Source organism: Podarcis pityusensis, assembly GCF_964106645.2.
Source record: "Podarcis pityusensis genome assembly, chromosome: 9".
NCBI classification, from domain to species: Eukaryota; Metazoa; Chordata; class Lepidosauria; order Squamata; family Lacertidae; genus Podarcis; species Podarcis pityusensis.
Genome location: NC_138034.1, coordinates 40,738,395 through 40,756,881, shown reverse-complemented (window position 1 = coordinate 40,756,881; position 18,487 = coordinate 40,738,395). Strand labels below are relative to the sequence as shown.

At 39.9% G+C, this 18,487-nt stretch overlaps 2 protein-coding genes across 2 annotated transcripts; both read left to right on the top strand.

Moving 5' to 3' along the window:
* Positions 1-95: 95 nt before the first annotated feature.
* Positions 96-18,004, top strand: ABCE1 (ATP binding cassette subfamily E member 1). The gene is made up of 18 exons (XM_081021974.1): positions 96-244; positions 5,328-5,503; positions 5,859-5,944; positions 6,589-6,686; positions 7,464-7,581; positions 9,218-9,355; positions 9,907-9,976; positions 10,878-10,974; positions 12,425-12,514; positions 13,222-13,343; positions 13,792-14,013; positions 15,348-15,407; positions 15,497-15,555; positions 15,643-15,753; positions 15,844-15,986; positions 16,115-16,237; positions 17,304-17,415; positions 17,527-18,004. The coding sequence occupies exons 2-18, from the start codon at positions 5,401-5,403 to the stop codon at positions 17,572-17,574; spliced, it is 1,800 nt and encodes a 599-aa protein (XP_080878100.1). The 5' UTR covers positions 96-244; positions 5,328-5,400; the 3' UTR covers positions 17,575-18,004.
* Positions 1,221-4,625, top strand: CRLS1 (cardiolipin synthase 1; the record flags this gene model as incomplete). Its single annotated transcript, XM_081022221.1, is given in 5 exon segments — positions 1,221-1,243; positions 2,391-2,525; positions 2,527-2,608; positions 2,613-3,015; positions 3,018-4,625. Coding segments are annotated over 5 exon segments (708 nt in total). The 3' UTR covers positions 3,083-4,625.
* Positions 18,005-18,487: the final 483 nt, after the last annotated feature.

Sequence of the window (18,487 nt, the reverse complement as noted above, 5' to 3'; positions counted from 1 at the left end):
TGCGCTTCCGGCGCTCTGACCCTTGTCTACGGCGGCGGCGCGTAGCTCGCCCACAGGCCGCATCTCTATGGTGAGCGGCGCCAGCTCCTCCTTTTAGGGTGGCGGCCATTTTGGCCGGGTGGCAGCCGGAGCACGTTGTCTCCGAGCCCAGCTGCGAGCCCCGGAGGGGGCCCTTCGCAGCTTCCCCGTTTCCCTCCGTCCCGGACGGGAGGCCTCCCCTTCTCCCCCCCCCCTTCGCTTCTTGGTAAGTAAAAGCTGCCGGAGGGCGATAACTTGGCGGCCACCCGCTCCTCCTCTGGGCAGGTGGGGCGGCTGGAGATAAGGCTGGCTGGGCCGCGCGGGTTCCCGGCCGGCGTCGGCTGTGTGAGGAACACGCGGGGCCCCGCCGGCCCTTCCAGCTGCCGAGTAGGCAGGGCAGCCTCCGGCCTCTCGGGGTTCCTTCCTCCCCCTTTAGTTCTTCCCCATCTCCACGGGTTGTCGAGCCCCTTGGTTCTCCCCGACCCTCCATAATGATTTCGGATCTTTTTTTCCACGTAGAGGCCTTTGTTTGGGGGCTGGGGGGTTTCCACGCTTTAGAAAGGGGAAATGGTTTTTTGTGGGGGGCGGGTTGGCTGCAGCTAAAGAGACCCTCCTTGTGAGAAAGGTTGAAACAGTGGTCGACTGTCAAAAGGTGTTAAAATTACTCTCTTTTTCCCCCCTCTTGCATAAGCCGCTCAGGTAAGTTTGTCATAAGTCAAGACCCCGCATTGTTGGCTGTATCCTCCATCTCCTGTTAATTTCAGTGTCGGTGGCCCTCCATACATATATACGTAAAGAGAGAGGGAGAGTTCCAGTCCCTTGGTTTTTAATCTTCTGAGATGTAAGGCCATGTCTGTGCCCGGCATTTAAAGCACTGCTGTGGCATTTTAGCAGCCCTGACTTCCCACAAAGAATCTTGGGAGCTGTAGTTTTTTTCAGGGTGCGGAGAGTCCTTAGGAGACCCCATATTCCTCTGACAGAGCTAGGAAAGAGGAGTCACTTGTTAAACCACTCTGGAAAATGTAGCTCTATGAGGGAACAAGCATTTTGTAACAACTTTCAGTATCCATAGCAAACTACGGTTCCCCTGATTATTTAAGGGAAGCCATGACTGCTGAAGTTTTATAGTACTTTAAATGTATGGTGCAGCAGTAGTATTGACATGAGTAGACTAGTGTCTCTTTTTAACAAAATTAGTTGAGATGGAGAAATTGGTCTTCTACTGGTAAATTTGACATGTTGGAGTTTTGCTGCTGTCTAAAGTTGCTAGAAGGCTATTTATTACATAAAATCATACAATTGTAGGGTTGGAAGGTACCATAAAAATGTGCACTTTCTTTATCCCCCCTGCATTAAGTAATGGCTTAGTTAAGGATGGTCCCTCTATGTTAGTGGTGTCCAGACTTTTTTCAAAAAGGGCCAGATTTGGTGAAGTGAAGGGCTGTGAGGACTGACCAAAGTTGTTGAGGTTTTTTTAGGATTTTACCCCAGGAAATAAACTGCCACAAGGACCAGATTAAACTGACCAGTGCGGACATGCTTGCTCTGTGGTTTTCCATTGTGGATTTTAAGGATGATTAGTTGAACTCTGTGTACATATAGGGATGTAGGAGTTGCCTTTTTAAAGTTAAAATAGGTATGTTCGTCTGTTGTAGCCAAAGTGAGAGAGATAAGGTACCTTAAAGGTTAACCATTTTTATTGCTAACAGCTGCTTAAAAATATTCTCACTCATGTTTGTTCAGTCACATCAGGCAGTTCTGAAGGACCTAGAAGTCAGAAAGCATTGAGAATTATATCATTTCTTATGACAACAATTATGGAAAGTGGTCTCCTACGAAAAATGCTGTACCAAAATAGAAATCCCAACTGAGGTACAAAAACAGGATCTCTGCACTGGGGAGAACTTGGCTTATAGCTGAAGCTTTGCTTCCTTTTCCTGTGTCAGCAGTTCTCTTTGCCAGAAAGACCAGCTTCTTAAATAGCTTATTATTATTACTATATCAAAGCTCTCACAGCATATTTCACTCTCTCGCAGCATATGCTAGTCACTTCTCTCTTTCCTGGCCCTCATGAGGAAAAACCATTATCTTTAAATGAAAAGAGAGGGTGGAGATTACAGTGGCAGAAAGTGGGCTTTATTTGCATTCCTACAGGGTGGAGCTTTTTGGTCTAACTACTGGCCAAGTATAACATCAAGTAGAATACCAGCAAACATGACCCCTGTTCAGAATTAACATAATTTGATGCCTGCAGCTGGGGGCTCCTGAGGGGCGTGGGCCCAAGCGAAGCCTCCAGCGCCAGATTCCTCTCCCAGGTGCCACTTGTGGCCGCCACCTACCCTCCTCTGCTTCGCCCACTGGGCTCCTGGCAGCTGCTCATCTCAGCCTGGCCCGGGCAGCCAAGATGCAAGTGAGCCAGCTACAGGGTCGGAGGTGGCCCCGTGGGTGGCCCACAGAGAACACAGTGCCGGGAAAGCAAGGCCTTCCCATGGATATGACAAACTATTAAAACTCTTGGACAATTCCTAATTTTCTCTCAATGGCAAGGATTGGTCTGGCACCAGTTTGGGGCTACTTGATTGTTGATTGTTAAAGAAAATTTCAGTATTGCATTGGGTGTATTTACTCTGGCTGGAATAACAGATTTGTTGGATGGCTTTATTGTACGAAACTGGGCCAACCAAAAATCTGCTTTAGGAAGTGCCCTGGACCCTCTGGCTGATAAAGTTGTTATCAGTGTCCTGTACATTAGCCTAACTTGTGCAAATCTTATTCCAGGTCCTCTTACACCTATGATCATTTTAAGGGACATTGCATTAATTGCTGCTGTTTTTTATGTGCAATACAGAACTGTTCCTCCACTAAGAACACTTAGATATTTTAATCCATGTTATGCCACTGCTCAGTTAAAGCCAACATTTATCAGCAAGATGAACACAGTAGTACAGCTCATCTTAGTGGCAGCTTCTTTAGCAGCTCCTGTTTTCAGTTATGTGGACAGTATCTTCAGACCTTATGGTGCATCACAGCTTTCACAGTGACAGCATCTGCTTACAGTTATTAACTGGCCGAAAAACAGTTTAGGTGCTAAACAGCAACTGAAGGATCTCAAGTGAGTTGCTGACTTCCTATTTGGTTTGTGTTGGGATGGCATTGCCTGCATAATATTTGGACTATGGATAAAGAACACTTCTTTTGATAGCTTTGTCTCAGTGGAAACCATGTCTTCACATTGAAGCTAATCAGAAGTTAAAATGAAGTTTTGATCATGTAAATGTGCATAATTTTCAATGCACTTTTTCAATTTGTTGCAAATAAAATATGTTTTACCTTAATGCAATTTAAAAAAAAAGAATTACAGTAACATAATTGAAGTAATAGTGTTTTTCTGCCACACTGAGGCATTTGCTGTGTAGGTAGAAGGTTGGGTTGTCTGTTTTAAAGGCAAGTCTATTATGTATGTAATATGATGAGGATGGCCAACTTTGTTGTAAAGTGACCAACTGTAAAGTGACCATTCTGTTTTCCAGACTGTGGTCCAAGGTATTCTGCTGTGCAAACAGCTTTATTATAGAGCCTACCTGGCAATAAGAATTTTCCAGTAATAGAGAACATGCACTGGGCTGTAGCATTCTGTACAAAGAACACTTTAATGTATTTACATGAAGGATGTGAGAGGAGGAGAATAAGATAGAATATCTTTGTTTATCTGAAAACATTTATCTGAAAGTTTAGGCAGACCTCTAAAACTCCTTATTCCTCTCTGGCTCAGAAGTGTGCTCTTCAGTGATATTTCTTATTTTTTCATGAAATAGTCATTGTCCCATTGTGATTCTATTCCTTAATTTCCTTTCTCTCTGTCTTTCTAATCTTCCATCCTATTTCATTGTTGTATTATTCAGCCATGTGTTATATTCGTGGTATGTCCTATTGTCATGTCTGGTCTGTTATGTTTTTGATTATGTAACTACTTCTGTAAAGAGCTTACTCAAAAAGATCTGTATAAGTATTCATATTCTATTGTTATGCTGAACATACTTAAAGACGTATCCCCTTATCTCGGCAGTTACTGTTCTGCAGAGTGTACTTTCATGGTATTACCATTTCAATATCTGGTTGGGCCCAATTTCTAAAGCATTTTTTAAATAAAAGATTTCCCTAGAAAATTGTCTATTCTGCTCACCTAGTTATTGTAATACCTGATTTTCAGGACAGTACACTTGCAGCTAAAGATCATGGCACTAGAAGCATGCTAGTATTCGATTTACCTTATAATTTTGTAGCGTCCAACTCAGAGGTAGGAAGCATAGTTGTCAGAGATAATGAGGCAGTTTTGCAGGAGGCAAAAGCATGATGTTCTTGAAGGCAGCATGTTCCCAGTCATCTTGCTGTTAAGTCCTTACCAGTTCAAGTGTTAATGTAAATTTGGTTATACATGAAACTGAATTTATCAATCCATGGTAGTAAAGAAGCTTGAAATATTGATGGGTGGAGTTGACTTGTTTCCATTGCTAGGAGATAATGCTTTTGTCATTCAGTATGTGCCACTAGTTTTTCACAGCATCAAAATGACCCACCAATTACCACAATGAATTTTTAAAGTGGAGACTAAATCATGAATTTAAAAAGTAAGAGACCTCTTTATGTTTCCTTGGATAAAAATACTTTCCAGAAATAATTTGTCACTTTGCAAGAAGTAGTAATTAGAAGTATGTGTATATATCTATATTGTAATTGCTTTGAGGGTTTTTTACAGTCAAGCAGTATGTGCATTTTAGCGTGTGTATGTATATACACACACAGTTCATCAGCTCTGCAGGTTGGTTTTGATATATTTTCTTGACACTTTGTTGAATGTAAGTTGAAGTATTGAAATATGGCAGGATAGGTCCTATCTTTGAAATATGCATAAGGAAGGTAACCAGATTTTTCTCTTTCATTGCATTTCTCAGTCTCTGTAGTTTTCCATATAAAAACTGGTATTTCTTCCTTGTCTGTCACAACCAGCTGAATAAATATTGGGAACCTGAGCAGGTTGGGAATCCGTGACCCTCCAAATGCTGTTGGGAGTCTTAACTCTCATTACCGCTGACTATTTCTCATTCTGGCTGGGGCAGGTGTGAGTTGGAGGGCAACACATTCCCAGTTTCTAGACGTTGCCCACAATGATTGCCTTTCAGAATGAGAACCCATGCCTAAGTTTAATGAACATGCTTGATCTTGGACTGCACTTCTTATGTCATTATATAGCATACTCCAATCCTGTGCTTTCTCACTTTTTATTAATCATTCTGTTTGTTTCCACCTAGAACTTGAATTATCCAATTCCATTGTTTTGGAATCTCAAGTCTGTGTTATCTACGTAATTCTGAGTTCATCACAATGGCTGATAAGCTAACAAGAATTGCTATTGTGAGCCATGACAAGTGTAAGCCAAAGAAATGCCGCCAAGAGTGCAAAAAGAGCTGTCCTGTGGTTCGAATGGGTAAGGAACTCAAAACTCTGAATACGAAACTCTGTGTTAAAATTAAAACAGGCTGAATGTTTCACTTACTGGTTTCTAGACTACAGAGTCAGATTTTTAAGTATCCAGCGTATCCGCCATCTTCAGTAGTTTTTTTTATTTTTGAATGTGTATGAAAGTACAGTATCATAATAAGAATATGGAGAATTTGGGGCAATCAGAACCATGAAAACTGCATCATGTGGAATTCAATTTCATGACTATTTGAGGTCTAAGTCACAAATTGATGCTACTGCCTGGTTTCTAGATCACATTCCATACTAATGCTTTCAATAAGATCTGCGTGTCTAACCTTTTTAATATTCCTTTTCACCAGGGAAGCTGTGCATAGAAGTGACATCACAGTGCAAAATAGCATGGATTTCTGAAACATTGTGCATTGGTTGTGGTATTTGCATAAAGGTAAAGATTATGTCTAGTAATAATAATTGAAATCTGTTTAAAACGTATGTCACATTAGAGTTGTTTGGACATGGGTGATCTCATCTTCTCCCCATCCCACCTCCATACATTGAGAATTTTGGGCTTGTGTGCTTCGTCACCGCACGTCCCCTGCCTCCCAGACATTCAAATAAACATGGCCAGTGACGTGTTCATGGTCTACTTTGCATGTACCGTTGTAAACTCTGAAAACCCCACTGTGGCCTGGTTCACACAGTACATTAAACCATAGTTTAAAATAAACTGGTTTAATGAGAACAAGTGGTGTGCTGGTAAATGTTGCTGAAATAACATGCTTTGCTGCTCTCACCCGCCCACTGTGCTGTTGGAAAATATGTTGTGGTCTCGCTTGTCTCCCCCCCCCCTTTTTGGGGGGTCTCCTGACAAAGTTCAAGAGGGAAACCAAGGTTTCTTCTCTGTTTGCATCTCATGGTTTGTATGTAAGTCTAGGTTCAGATGGCAAATCAGACCATGGCTTGTTTCCTGACAACACAGTAGGATAGGGGCAACATATACAAGTGAAAAACAGTCTTATTCCAATTCTGTACTTGGCTTCTGTTTTGTTTATTTGTTGAAACGTAAAGCTTATTTTATTTGTGTTACAGAAATGTCCTTTTGGAGCCTTGTCCATTGTTAACTTGCCTAGCAACCTGGAGAAAGAAACAACACACAGATACTGTGCCAATGCCTTCAAACTTCACAGGTATCACTCTGCTACAATCCCTGAAAAGTTGTTAATATAAATTGTTGTCATTATTTGTTAATCACCTTCCACTTTCTTTCAAGGCAATGTACAAAATAAAATAATAACAGCAGTTAAAAAGTTAACAGGGGGAAAAACCAGGATTTGAATTTTAAACAATACAGAATGGACACCCATGGCAGAGATTTATTCATCCAGCTGGTAAAGCTTGTCACACACACAAAAAATGTATTCAGTTGTTTCTAGAAAGTGCAGATATTGGGTGTCTGTCATATTTTGACAGGAATGCTGTTCCACAGAATGGGGCAGTCACACTGAAAGCTGTAGTCAAAATCACTGGAGTGGGCTTCTGATATTTGGGGACTTTGAGGAGAAACTCTTCTACTGAATGCAAGTGAACCTGGGAATATAAGTTAGTTTCTCAAGTGATATGGTCCTGAGCTGCATAGGGCCTTACATGTTAATACCAAAACCTTGAGGTTTTTTTGTATATGACTTATGGCGAAAAGTCTTTCCTTCTGAATTACTCTCCTTGGTAAATGTGTCTTGTTTGCCTTTGTAAAGCAATTAAAGGATAGTGTATATAATTTTAAATTCCAGAGCAAAAAGAGATCATTTTAGATATCATTAATTGTATTTCCTTATTTCTGATGAAAATGATGCACATAATGGGGTTGAGAGAGGAAAGCATATTGAATTAACACCTAAATTCTGTATTGCTTTAGATAAGGCTGTGTCAGTTTATTGTTGTGTAAAATGTTGGATTACTTTATGAAGGTTGCCTATTCCACGTCCAGGAGAGGTGCTGGGGTTGGTTGGAACCAATGGTATTGGAAAGTCAACTGCCTTGAAAATCTTAGCAGGAAAACAGAAGCCAAACCTTGGAAAATATGATGTATGTATTTTAAATATATGCCAAATGTGATTTCCTAATATCCTTTGAAACTGCATTTTGTAGTTCTTGTGCAAATGAAAACGAGTAGTGCTTGCTAGACTGGCAGCATTACTTTGCCCCAATAAGTAAAATCTATATAGCCATTTAACCATTAGGAAGTTCACAAATATGTATTCTAAGAGATGTACAAACGTCTTTCACGTGAGGATGTTAACCATCATTTTCCTGTTGGACCAAGAAGTTAATGGGTGGGAAAAGGAGGCTGTTGAAAGGACGAGCATTGTAGAGCAGCAGTGATGACAGGTTTTGCCATACGCATCTTGCCACTCTATTGCTATTGGTCTTTTTTATTTTATGCATTATTATGCCATTCTGTATTACGAACACAGAAACATAGGGTGCTGCTTTAAACCAAGTCAGACCATCTAACTCAATATTGCTTACACTAACTGGCAACAGCAGTCAAGGGTTTCAGGCAGAAGTCTTTTCCCAGCCCTAGCTTAGCTGGAGGTGCAGGGGATTGAACTTTTGCATGCAATGTACCTTTTGACCTTTTGCATGCGATGTACATGCTCTACTACCAAAATACAGTTCCTATTCCGTTCCCCCTTTCCAGCTGTGAATTCACTTGCATTCACATCCCACATAAACACTTCGTGGTTTTTGCCTTGTGTAGCAGTATTTTGTGGAAACTTTAAACCCCAAAGCTTGAATTGATACACCATACTTTTTGGGGGTGGGGGAATCCCTGCGTAATTAGGAATATCATTTTTATACTTCCATGAAAAGTTTAAAATCCTAGATTTCTGTGACGGAATGCATAAGTAAGCAGTAGGTTCAGACATCTCTGTTCTGACTACTTGACCCGATTGATGTTAAAGTTAAGTTTTTGTACAAAGAATTGGTTGCCTACAAGTAGATGTCATGACTTGCTAACTGTATTCTATGCAAGTTGGACGGGTTAAGTTTAGTCCTGCATGATTTGTTTCAAACTAGCTTCTCAAAAATACCACCTGACAATTTCTCTGATGTAAAAAAGAACAGAGCTGTACGCTGCTGCTGCTACTGCTTTATGAAACACATGATAGACACATTTGTGAGTCACATTACACGACAGCTAATAGTTTAGCATGAATGTGAAGATTACACCTGCTTTTCTTCTCTCCTAGCATGAGTGGGAGTGAAAAGCATAATCCCTAGCTTCCAGTTAAAACTGAACGGGAATTGTGATTTCTTTACTTCTAAACAACCCACGTTCAAGAATAAATCTTGGCATCGCATCATGGCTTGTTTGGAGTGCAATAAACCATGATCTCTGGCTCGGTCACATATTTTGCTTTATTCCTTACATTAGAGGAGTTGAAACAAAATTTAAAAAAATTCCTGTATCTAGAATTAGAGGAGTTGTGCTTTGTTCCTTATGCTAGCGTACTAGAAAACAGGGAGCCACTTGTACATTCAATGTAAAGTGTTTACTACAGACTACTGGAGTGTGATCACAGCCAGTGTTGCTCTAGGAGGCCACTGCTCCCTCATGAGCACTTGAAAGATTTTCTCAAAATGCCATTTGAAGTATTCTTGTCCTTAGACGTGTTTCCATACCTCTCAAGTGTTTCTTTGAAATGCTTTTGTATAGGATCCTCCTGATTGGCAAGAAATCCTGACTTACTTTCGAGGATCTGAGTTGCAGAACTATTTCACCAAGATCTTGGAAGATGACCTCAAGGCCATCATTAAGCCCCAGTATGTGGACCAGATCCCTAAAGCTGCTAAGGTGAGTAAGCTTGTTGGCTAAGGCTGCGGTCCTAAGTTCCCTTATCTTGGAGTAAACCTCATTGAATTCAGTAGGACTTAGTTCTGAGTAGACATGGCTAGGATTGTGCTGTAAGGTGGGATGGGGGGGAAGAAACAGGCCGGTTTTCTGTATGGGGTAAAGGTAAAGGACCCCTGGATGGTTAAGTCCAGTCAAAGGCGACTATGAGGTGCGGTGCTCATCTTGCTTCAGACTGAGGGAGCCGGTGTTTGTCCACAGACAGCTTTCCAGATCATGTGGCAGGCATGACTAAATGCTTTTGGCACACAGAGGACCGTGATGAGTGCCAGAGCACACAGAAACACCTGCCATAGTGGTACCTATTTATCTACTTGCACTGGTGTGCTTTCAAACTGCTAGGTTGGCAGAAGCTGGGACAGAGCAATGGGAGCTCACCCCGTTCTGTATGAAAGATATAAGGCAGAGTTTTAGTCAAGAGCAGATTACAATTTTAGTACAGTATCTCATATCGTGGCTTAAGTAAAGTCCTGATTGTCATCTTATTGTGACAGGGAACAGTGGGCACTATATTGGACAGGAAAGATGAAACTGGCACACAGACTATTGTATGTCAGCAGCTTGGTAAGTGATGTTTTTATACAAAGTTTTAAAATAATCTGTGTAATTAGTCCTAAAAGCTTTCTGTTTTGTTTTTAAAATTGAAACTTCTTTCATAAACCTTAAACTTTTAAATTTACATTCAGCATTATATTTTTTAACATTTAAGAATGTTTATAGACTGCTTAGTGCAGAATGGTGATTAATATTAGTTACTTATGAAATTTTAGGCATTCTTTGTAAAAGTATTATCATGTATCCCAGTAACAGGACTTAAGCTAAAAATTGATTGGATCCAGACTAAGTTAGTCATGCTGTAGACCCATTGAAATCAGTTGGACTTAGTTGTGAACAACTTCACTTTTTCCACTGGATTGATAGTCTGGATCCATCTCAATCACAATAAAACCAATTAATAATACAGTAACCATAAAATAAATGCCACAGAATTACCAAATGGAGGCCCAAATTAAAAACACAAGAGGTCATTGAAAAAGGCATGTTTTCACCTTTTTATGAACAATATGGGAATATGATGGAACCCTATGGGCTCAAGGGCACAGGGAAGAGCAGCAGTCCCTCACCACTGCCTTTCCAGAGCCTACTTTCTAGGAATGAACAAAAACATTTATAAAATATTATGTCTCAAGGTTCATTCCAAAAAGGTCATCCAGAAGGATGCTATAGCTGAAGCCATAGTTGCATCCGCCAACACTTAACTTCATTTGCAAGGGGCATCAGTTCATTTTGGGACTTGTACATGTTGTGCAGTGGACACTGTTGATGCAACCCAGGTTAATGTGTGGAGTTACTTATTGAGATGAATGGTGAAGTTCTCATGTAGAAACTAATATATTTAATTGTAACCAGTTGACATGTTAGCATATTTTGTATGTACTTGGTTGTGAGAAAAATATATTTGCAGATTTGTCTCATCTGAGGGAAAGAAACGTTGAAGATCTATCTGGAGGAGAACTTCAGAGATTTGCCTGTGCTGTGGTTTGCATTCAAAAAGCTGACATGTATGTAGCAATTTGGCTTTTAATAGTGACTTCAGTAACTTTGCTAATTTTAGAATATTGTTTGTGACCTGAGTTGTATGCATAATTTTCACTCACTTTGTCATGCAGGCCAGGCATTTCGAAAGTTCAAAATTAGACCTTAATTTTTTCACTTACCTAATTAACTTCACGTCTTTTACTAACTAGGGTTTATAAACTGTATGAAATCTAGTGTTGTGCAAGTGGAGCTGTCTTTCCTCCCTGCAGCCCATCACAACCACCAAACTTGCTCTGAAGAATCACTTGACACACCAGAGCAGATCTTGAGGGTTTACAGGAGAGGAGAGAAGTCCTGTTGTATAACAATATAATAATCATCATCATTTATTATTTATATGCCACCCATCTGGCTGGGTTACCCCAGCCACTCCGGGCAGCTTCCAACAAATGAAAACACAATGAGACATTGAATATTAAAAGCTTCCCTAGTAAAGGGTTGCCTTCAGATATATGAGTAGAAGTCTGTTCCCCTCATGTCCACACCATTGGATACAACCTTGTGGCGTTAAGACTGAAGACTTTCTAAGTTGGCAAGAGTCCTTAATAGTCACATGACCATTTCTATTACAAATTATTTTATGCAGTGTTTTAACAAGAGAGTATTCAAATTTTAGCATTCAGCATGCTTTAAACTTGTATTTTTAACCAGGGATGCTGTTCGTGGGGACCAATCTGTTCTGCAGCCAACATAGGGACTGAAATACTTGCTGTGACTTAACATGAGTATTCACTTTCTAGCAAGGAAGCTCATGTGAGTTGTCCATGTGTAACATTGAAAAGACATTTTTCACAACTTGCTGAAGGAATTATTTGAGTGAAACCAGACAGATAACTGGGTCCTCTGTGCTCTCCCAGTGGGTTATCACTGCTTTGTGTGATACTGTGGCAGAAGAACAAGGCACCAAATGCCAGAGCATGGAGGAGGAGGAGGTGGGGCTATTAAGCCTTTGAGAAATGGGACATGGCAACAGAATATTGTATCCTCACCACTTAAAAGGAGTACTAGTATTCAGGATTCCAGCCTGCCATGACCTCCAGGGTATTGGAAGCTGGGTAAAGGGTTCAAATGGGCCAATTCATTCCTCTACATAGCACACATTTTCATTTTTCTCTTTACTAACATGACATTTCATCCCTCAAGGCTCATTTCCCATTCACTTGTTTTGAGCTTTTTGCTCCCTTGGGGTTTTAAAAAAGATTTTCTGTACTTCTGCATACCTTTAGGTGCACCTGATGGTGCTGGCATATCCCTCTTGTTTCTCAACAATCCCTTTTTTTGGCTGCATTCTTATTGGTTCTCAGTTCATTATTAGTAGAGAGAAATGGAATTTAGGGAAGGATGGGTGGTCTGTTAAATTTGATGAACATAAAACCTGTTCCCCTCCCCCTTTTTCCCCCCTTTTTGGGATAGCTTCATGTTTGATGAGCCCTCCAGCTACCTGGATGTTAAGCAGCGTCTGAAGGCTGCCATTACTATTCGATCTCTAATAAATCCTGACCGGTAAGTAATGTAATTATAAATGGAGATACTAATACTCGAGCCTCATAATGCTGATTACATGTGATAATTTTCTTATGAGAGATATGTATTTGGAGGCGGGATGTTTAGTATCCTTACTTATAGTTCTGATTGCATGTGTTTAATATTGGTTTACTACGTAAGTTTCCTTCAGATCTGCAGTTAGAAGGTGATGCATAATTAAATTAGTAATAATACTAATTGTTCATAGTATTATCCTGCCCACTAGCGCCTGAATTCATATCAGGTTTTGTGATTTCAACCAAAACCTAATGCCAGTATGCCTTATCTTAAGCACTTACTTAGAAATGCAGAGTCTCAGGATGCTACTGTTTGTTTCTAGTTTTAATGTAGGAACAATAGGGGTGGACATTGCTTGCTCCTGGAGAATATCCCACTTACATCTATTATTTTCTGATTTAAATGTCTCTTTCTGTATCTACTTTTGTAATTTATTGGGTAAAGTGGAGAATAAGCTGAAACTGACATTTTTTGACTTTCATATCTTAGTAAAATAACGGCAACCAGATTTTCAATATTTACAATTTTGCTTAAAATGCACTATGAAATGGTACCATATACGTATGATACCATGTACTAGCAGAAAAATTTCATGCTGTCGTATTTTTGCTTGAATCTAAAAACAGAAGAAAATTAATTCAACTATCTTTTTGTTTTTGTTTTTTCAGGTATATTATTGTTGTGGAACATGACCTGAGTGTGCTCGATTATTTGTCTGACTTCATCTGCTGCTTATATGGTGTGCCAAGTGCTTATGGTGTTGTCACTATGCCTTTTAGTGTAAGAGAAGGTAACTATATTTTAAATCAACTTTCTCTTCTCCCTCAGTTATGTGTGTTCTTCCTACAAAATAGTTATGTGTGATTTAAACAATTTGACATCTTTAGTGTGTGTGGTTTTTTTTACAAATACTTCCTAAATGCTCTCAGGCTTCTCATACTTAAAAAGTAGGTCACATTAGACAAATAACTGAGCTGAGTTAGCTCTTGCCCTTACCAATATATAGTTATTTCAATCTATTTCGTTCTGTTCACTTCATTCCTCTCCTGTTTCATCTCAGTACCATGAAAGTAAAATGACATGCATTTCCAAGTGAAGAGCAGACCCTGAGTACCCCTAAATAGAGCTGAGTCCTATTTTTGGGTTGTCTGTTGTTCTCTCATGTTGGTGATTTATATTTTGATAATCCTATGCCTGGTTTAGGTGCTTTTTACTAATGATGATTTATCTTCTTACAGGGATAAACATTTTCTTGGATGGCTATGTTCCAACAGAAAACCTAAGGTTCCGAGATGCATCTCTTGTTTTTAAGGTGGCAGAGACAGCTAACGAAGAAGAGGTCAAGAAGATGTGTATGTATAAATATCCCGGAATGAGAAAAAAGATGGGGGAATTTGAGCTGTCAATCGTTGCTGGAGAATTCACTGACTCTGAAATAATGGTGATGCTGGGAGAAAATGGTGAGTGTTATTTCAACTAGAGAATTCATTGTGATCTGTTTTTCAGGGGTTAGGTCCAAAGGCTGTGTCAGAGTGAAAGGATATTACTTGCTTATCCCGGTTGGTAAAGTTGGGGCACATCCAATGTCATTTCGTGTTTACCCTTCTGAATCCAAATTGATGCAAATAGAGGACATAGCAAAACTCTCCAGGAACAGTGTTTGATTGTTTCCTGGCCTCATCCAAATTAATTGCAGTATTTTAAAACTGTTTTTAAAAAGTTTCAAATGTCTCAATGGATGCTAGCAAAAGAAATGAATAGACTGAAAACCATCATTTAAAAATGAATGGCAAGTGGCTAGTGTCCCCCCATCCCACCCCAACTTGGATCAAGATGTAAGCAGCTTCTCTTATTTTCTGCTAGTTTCACTACTTTGTGAACTTTGATACTTAGCTGCAGAAAGATAGTTGCACTATACATGTATGAATACCTTTATTCAACCAAGCATGGACTCAGTTTGATTCTCTAAAGTTTTGATTGAACACAAGGGAACAGGTGGTCTCTATAAGTCTTGCATGGGCCCAGAAACCGATTTATGACTTTGAAAGTAAAAAATCCATTGCATTAGACCTGGACCTGGAAGAGAACTGAGAGCTTGTGCACCTTGTGACCAGCTGCTGTTAAATGACAGTCAAATCAACTGCATTCCACACCAACTGAGCCTTCTTACCATCCTGCATATTAGCCCCGTGTAGAACACATAATAGTAGATTAGGAATGCTACATCAGTTCATAATAAACATGCAAGTAAAAACAACACTGAACCCGGGTTTTTTAAAAAGGGATTTATTAGCATTCTGCTCTTAGTAAAAAAATTTAGTGCGGCAGTGATGGAAGCATTTGTACATCATGGTGCACTATAGTTAATATTTTACCCCGATTACATCCATTAGTGCCAGAGGTGGGGTACAAACCATGATCTCCAGCTTAGTGATACACCCAAACCTGGAGATCATGGTTTGTTTTGTTCCAGACAAACCTCAGCATGGATTCTGGTTTATGGAACAAGAACCATAAACTCCAGTTTGGATGTAACATTCCGCCACAGATTGTGGTTTTCTCCCCTGTACTTGTGGAGATGAGGGAACTGGTTACAGTTGGTACGTTCATGATAAAACATGAACTACAGTTTACTGAAACAAGCAAACTGGACCTATATGGTGCCTTTAGATCTCTACAAACAGTACTGTTCCCCAAAGCTTTGCCAATTTTATTAAATGCAGATTTATATTTTAAAGACTAGCCATAAACTATGCTTTGCTAATTTTGATTATAATATATTTTAATCTTACAGGAACTGGAAAAACGACGTTCATTCGCATGCTTGCTGGGAGACTGACACCTGATGATAAAAGTAATGTTTTGTGTATTTATTTAACATATCATTTAAAACTTTAATTTTGTTTTTAATTACTGTGACTACATATGATGTCTCTCTTACAGGTGAAGTACCAGTTTTAAATGTTAGTTATAAGCCACAGAAGATTAGTCCTAAGTCTACTGTAAGTGTTTGTTTCACATTTTTACTTTCTAAGCAATAGTAATGGGAAGCAAAGTGGACTAAGCAAAGTGTGAACTTATTTTAATAGGGAAGTGTACGTCAGCTACTTCACGAAAAGATTCGAGATGCCTATACACACCCCCAGTTTGTGACTGATGTAATGAAACCTCTACAGATTGAAAATATCATTGATCAAGAGGTATTTATTACCCATGTGATACCATGTTTTGTAGTTGATAGGTCCCTTCCCTCTTACACCAAGTGAATTTTTTAATATTGCTTCAACCAGGTGCAAACATTGTCTGGTGGTGAGTTGCAGCGGGTTGCTCTTGCCCTCTGTCTTGGCAAGCCAGCTGATGTCTACTTGATTGATGAACCTTCTGCATACCTAGACTCAGAACAACGTCTGATGGCGGCTAGAGTTGTCAAACGGTAAGCTGGTTAGTGGATAGGGAAAGAGGGGTGCATGTCTGCAAAGGTTTCATTTGATATTTGAAGGTAGTTTAACTTTATATAAAAAAAAAAATTAAAAATTGCATTGATTTTCCCTTCCATTTCAGTTTCATTCTCCATGCTAAAAAAACTGCCTTTGTGGTAGAGCACGACTTCATCATGGCTACCTACCTTGCAGATCGTGTCATTGTCTTTGATGGCATTCCATCCAGGTGCACAGTGGCAAACAGGTAATGTACTGCCGGGGGGGGGGGGGATATTGTAGTGCAGTTTTGATGCTGATGTCCCTCTGGCAACAGGATCCACTTCTGCATTTGGATCCTTCTACAGTGGTACCTCAGGTTAAGAACTTAATTCGTTCCGGAGATCCGTTCTTAACCTGAGACACCACTTTAGCTAATGGGGCCTCCCGCTGCCACTTCACCGCCGCCGCGTAATTTCTGTTCTCATCCTGAAGCAAAGATCTTAACCTGAGGTAGTATTTCTGGGTTAGCAGAGTCTGTAACCTGAAGCATCTGTAACCCGAGGTACCACTGTACTCTGGGAAGGAGCCAAACTATTTGCTCAATCCCTGTGGTATTTGTGTTGGCTTCATGTTGATGTGATATTATTGCATGGAATTGTTGTGAAGCAATCAGAGTAAGGGCAGTACTTCCTGGCACTGGAGTCTTGTAGGTTTTTTAAAAATTGGCAACTCCCAGCAGCAGGAAGCCCAATCAACGCCCATGGTAAGGTCTCCACATACTTTACCTCATTCGTGTCTCTCCCATCTTCACAACCTGTGAATAGTATAGCAAAAGGGGTGACATTTTAGCCTGATACTAGTGCAAATACAGAACTTAGATTAGAAATGTGTTTACTGGGTGAACGAGCATATCAGTTTATGCCATTTATCCCCCCGTTTATGTGGGAATGATAAAATTGTAGGGTTGGGACTTAGTCATCTGGTCCAGCCCCCTGAAATTCAAGAATCTCAACACGTGGCCCCCCCATCCAATTTGAAACTATAAAGGACCCTTGTTAGCTTTGCAAATGTACTAGCAGTTTTATTGCTGCACCACTAGGGAACCAATATTGCAAAGGTGGAAAGGGAGTAATGCTAATAAGGGATGTGATTTAAGAGGCCAAGATGATTTCCTAGTGCATTGTGTTTCTAGCAAAAAGTAAATAAAAAGAGGACCCTTTAACAGAAGTCCAGGAAAAAGAGGTTGCACTCTTGCCTCTCCAGACTATGCAGGTTTACAAGACCGTTAAAAGCACCTTTGAGAAAGTAATATACACCTGCTTTCTTCACAGTCCTCAAACTCTTTTGGCTGGCATGAATAAGTTCTTGTCTCAGCTTGAGATTACTTTCAGAAGAGATCCAAACAATTACAGACCAAGAATAAACAAACTCAATTCAATCAAGGTAAGAATTCGAAGCTTTCTTCAAATCTGTCATACAAGAAAAAAACGTATGCTGGATGACGAAGCAGGGGCAAGGTTTCTAATGGTTTTTTTCTTCTTCTTCTTCTAACAGGATGTGGAACAGAAGAAAAGTGGGAACTACTTTTTCTTGGATGATTAAATGAAAAATTGATCATCAGTTTATAAAAATGAAAACTTTGTTATATGAAATGCAATCAGGTTTTAAAATATTTCTCATTCCAGAGGTTAAAATAGAATGTTACTGTCATGTAACATCTCCTGCCCAGTAGCAGTGTCAGAGCACCTCTTTTTGTGCCTGCCAAGGCCATCTTTTGATGTAATATTTCAAAGCAGAGACAGCTGAAGTGACCATACCAAGATACTATGTACTTTTTTCCACAATGGGGATATTTTGGTTCAAACCTAACTTATTAATGTACCAAATGCTGACATGTTTCCAATTTTAAGTCTTTGAGCTGTTTTCTGTACAAGATGGTTTACAAAAAGTCAAGATATGGAAATTGCTTATTTTAAAAGATTGACTCTCTGTAAATGAGGGTTTCATAAATAAATGTCATCTAAATCTACAATTGTTTGAATGTCAGTGATCAGATTGTAAACATGCAGAGTCCTTTACAAGCAAGATCACTCATGAGTTGTTAGTCTAGTTTCTCCCTTGAGGTTCTGTGACTAATGCATTAAACTAATTCCAGTATATAAGCCATTGTAATGAGAAAACACCATCCTGAACATTAGTCTGCCTAGTCCCTATTTGATCCCTCTACCTTTGGATTACGGAGCTGGTGCACATGTACTTGCTTTCATGTTTAAAAGTTCTTTACATTTTCTCCTTTCATAGGGTCTATGTATTCAATCTGGAAAAGTTCACAGCAGGGAGCCCTATAAGGTTCTGCAAGGCCCCTGTAATTGTGTCTTAATGCATGTTGTATTGACACAGCTAGTGCACCAATGGGGGGGGGGGAGTCAAACTATTGGAGTATTACAGCACTTGCTGTGGCTGGAGACCAATGCAGGAGAGAAATGTTTTACTGAAGCTGGGGGCAGTTGAAGGC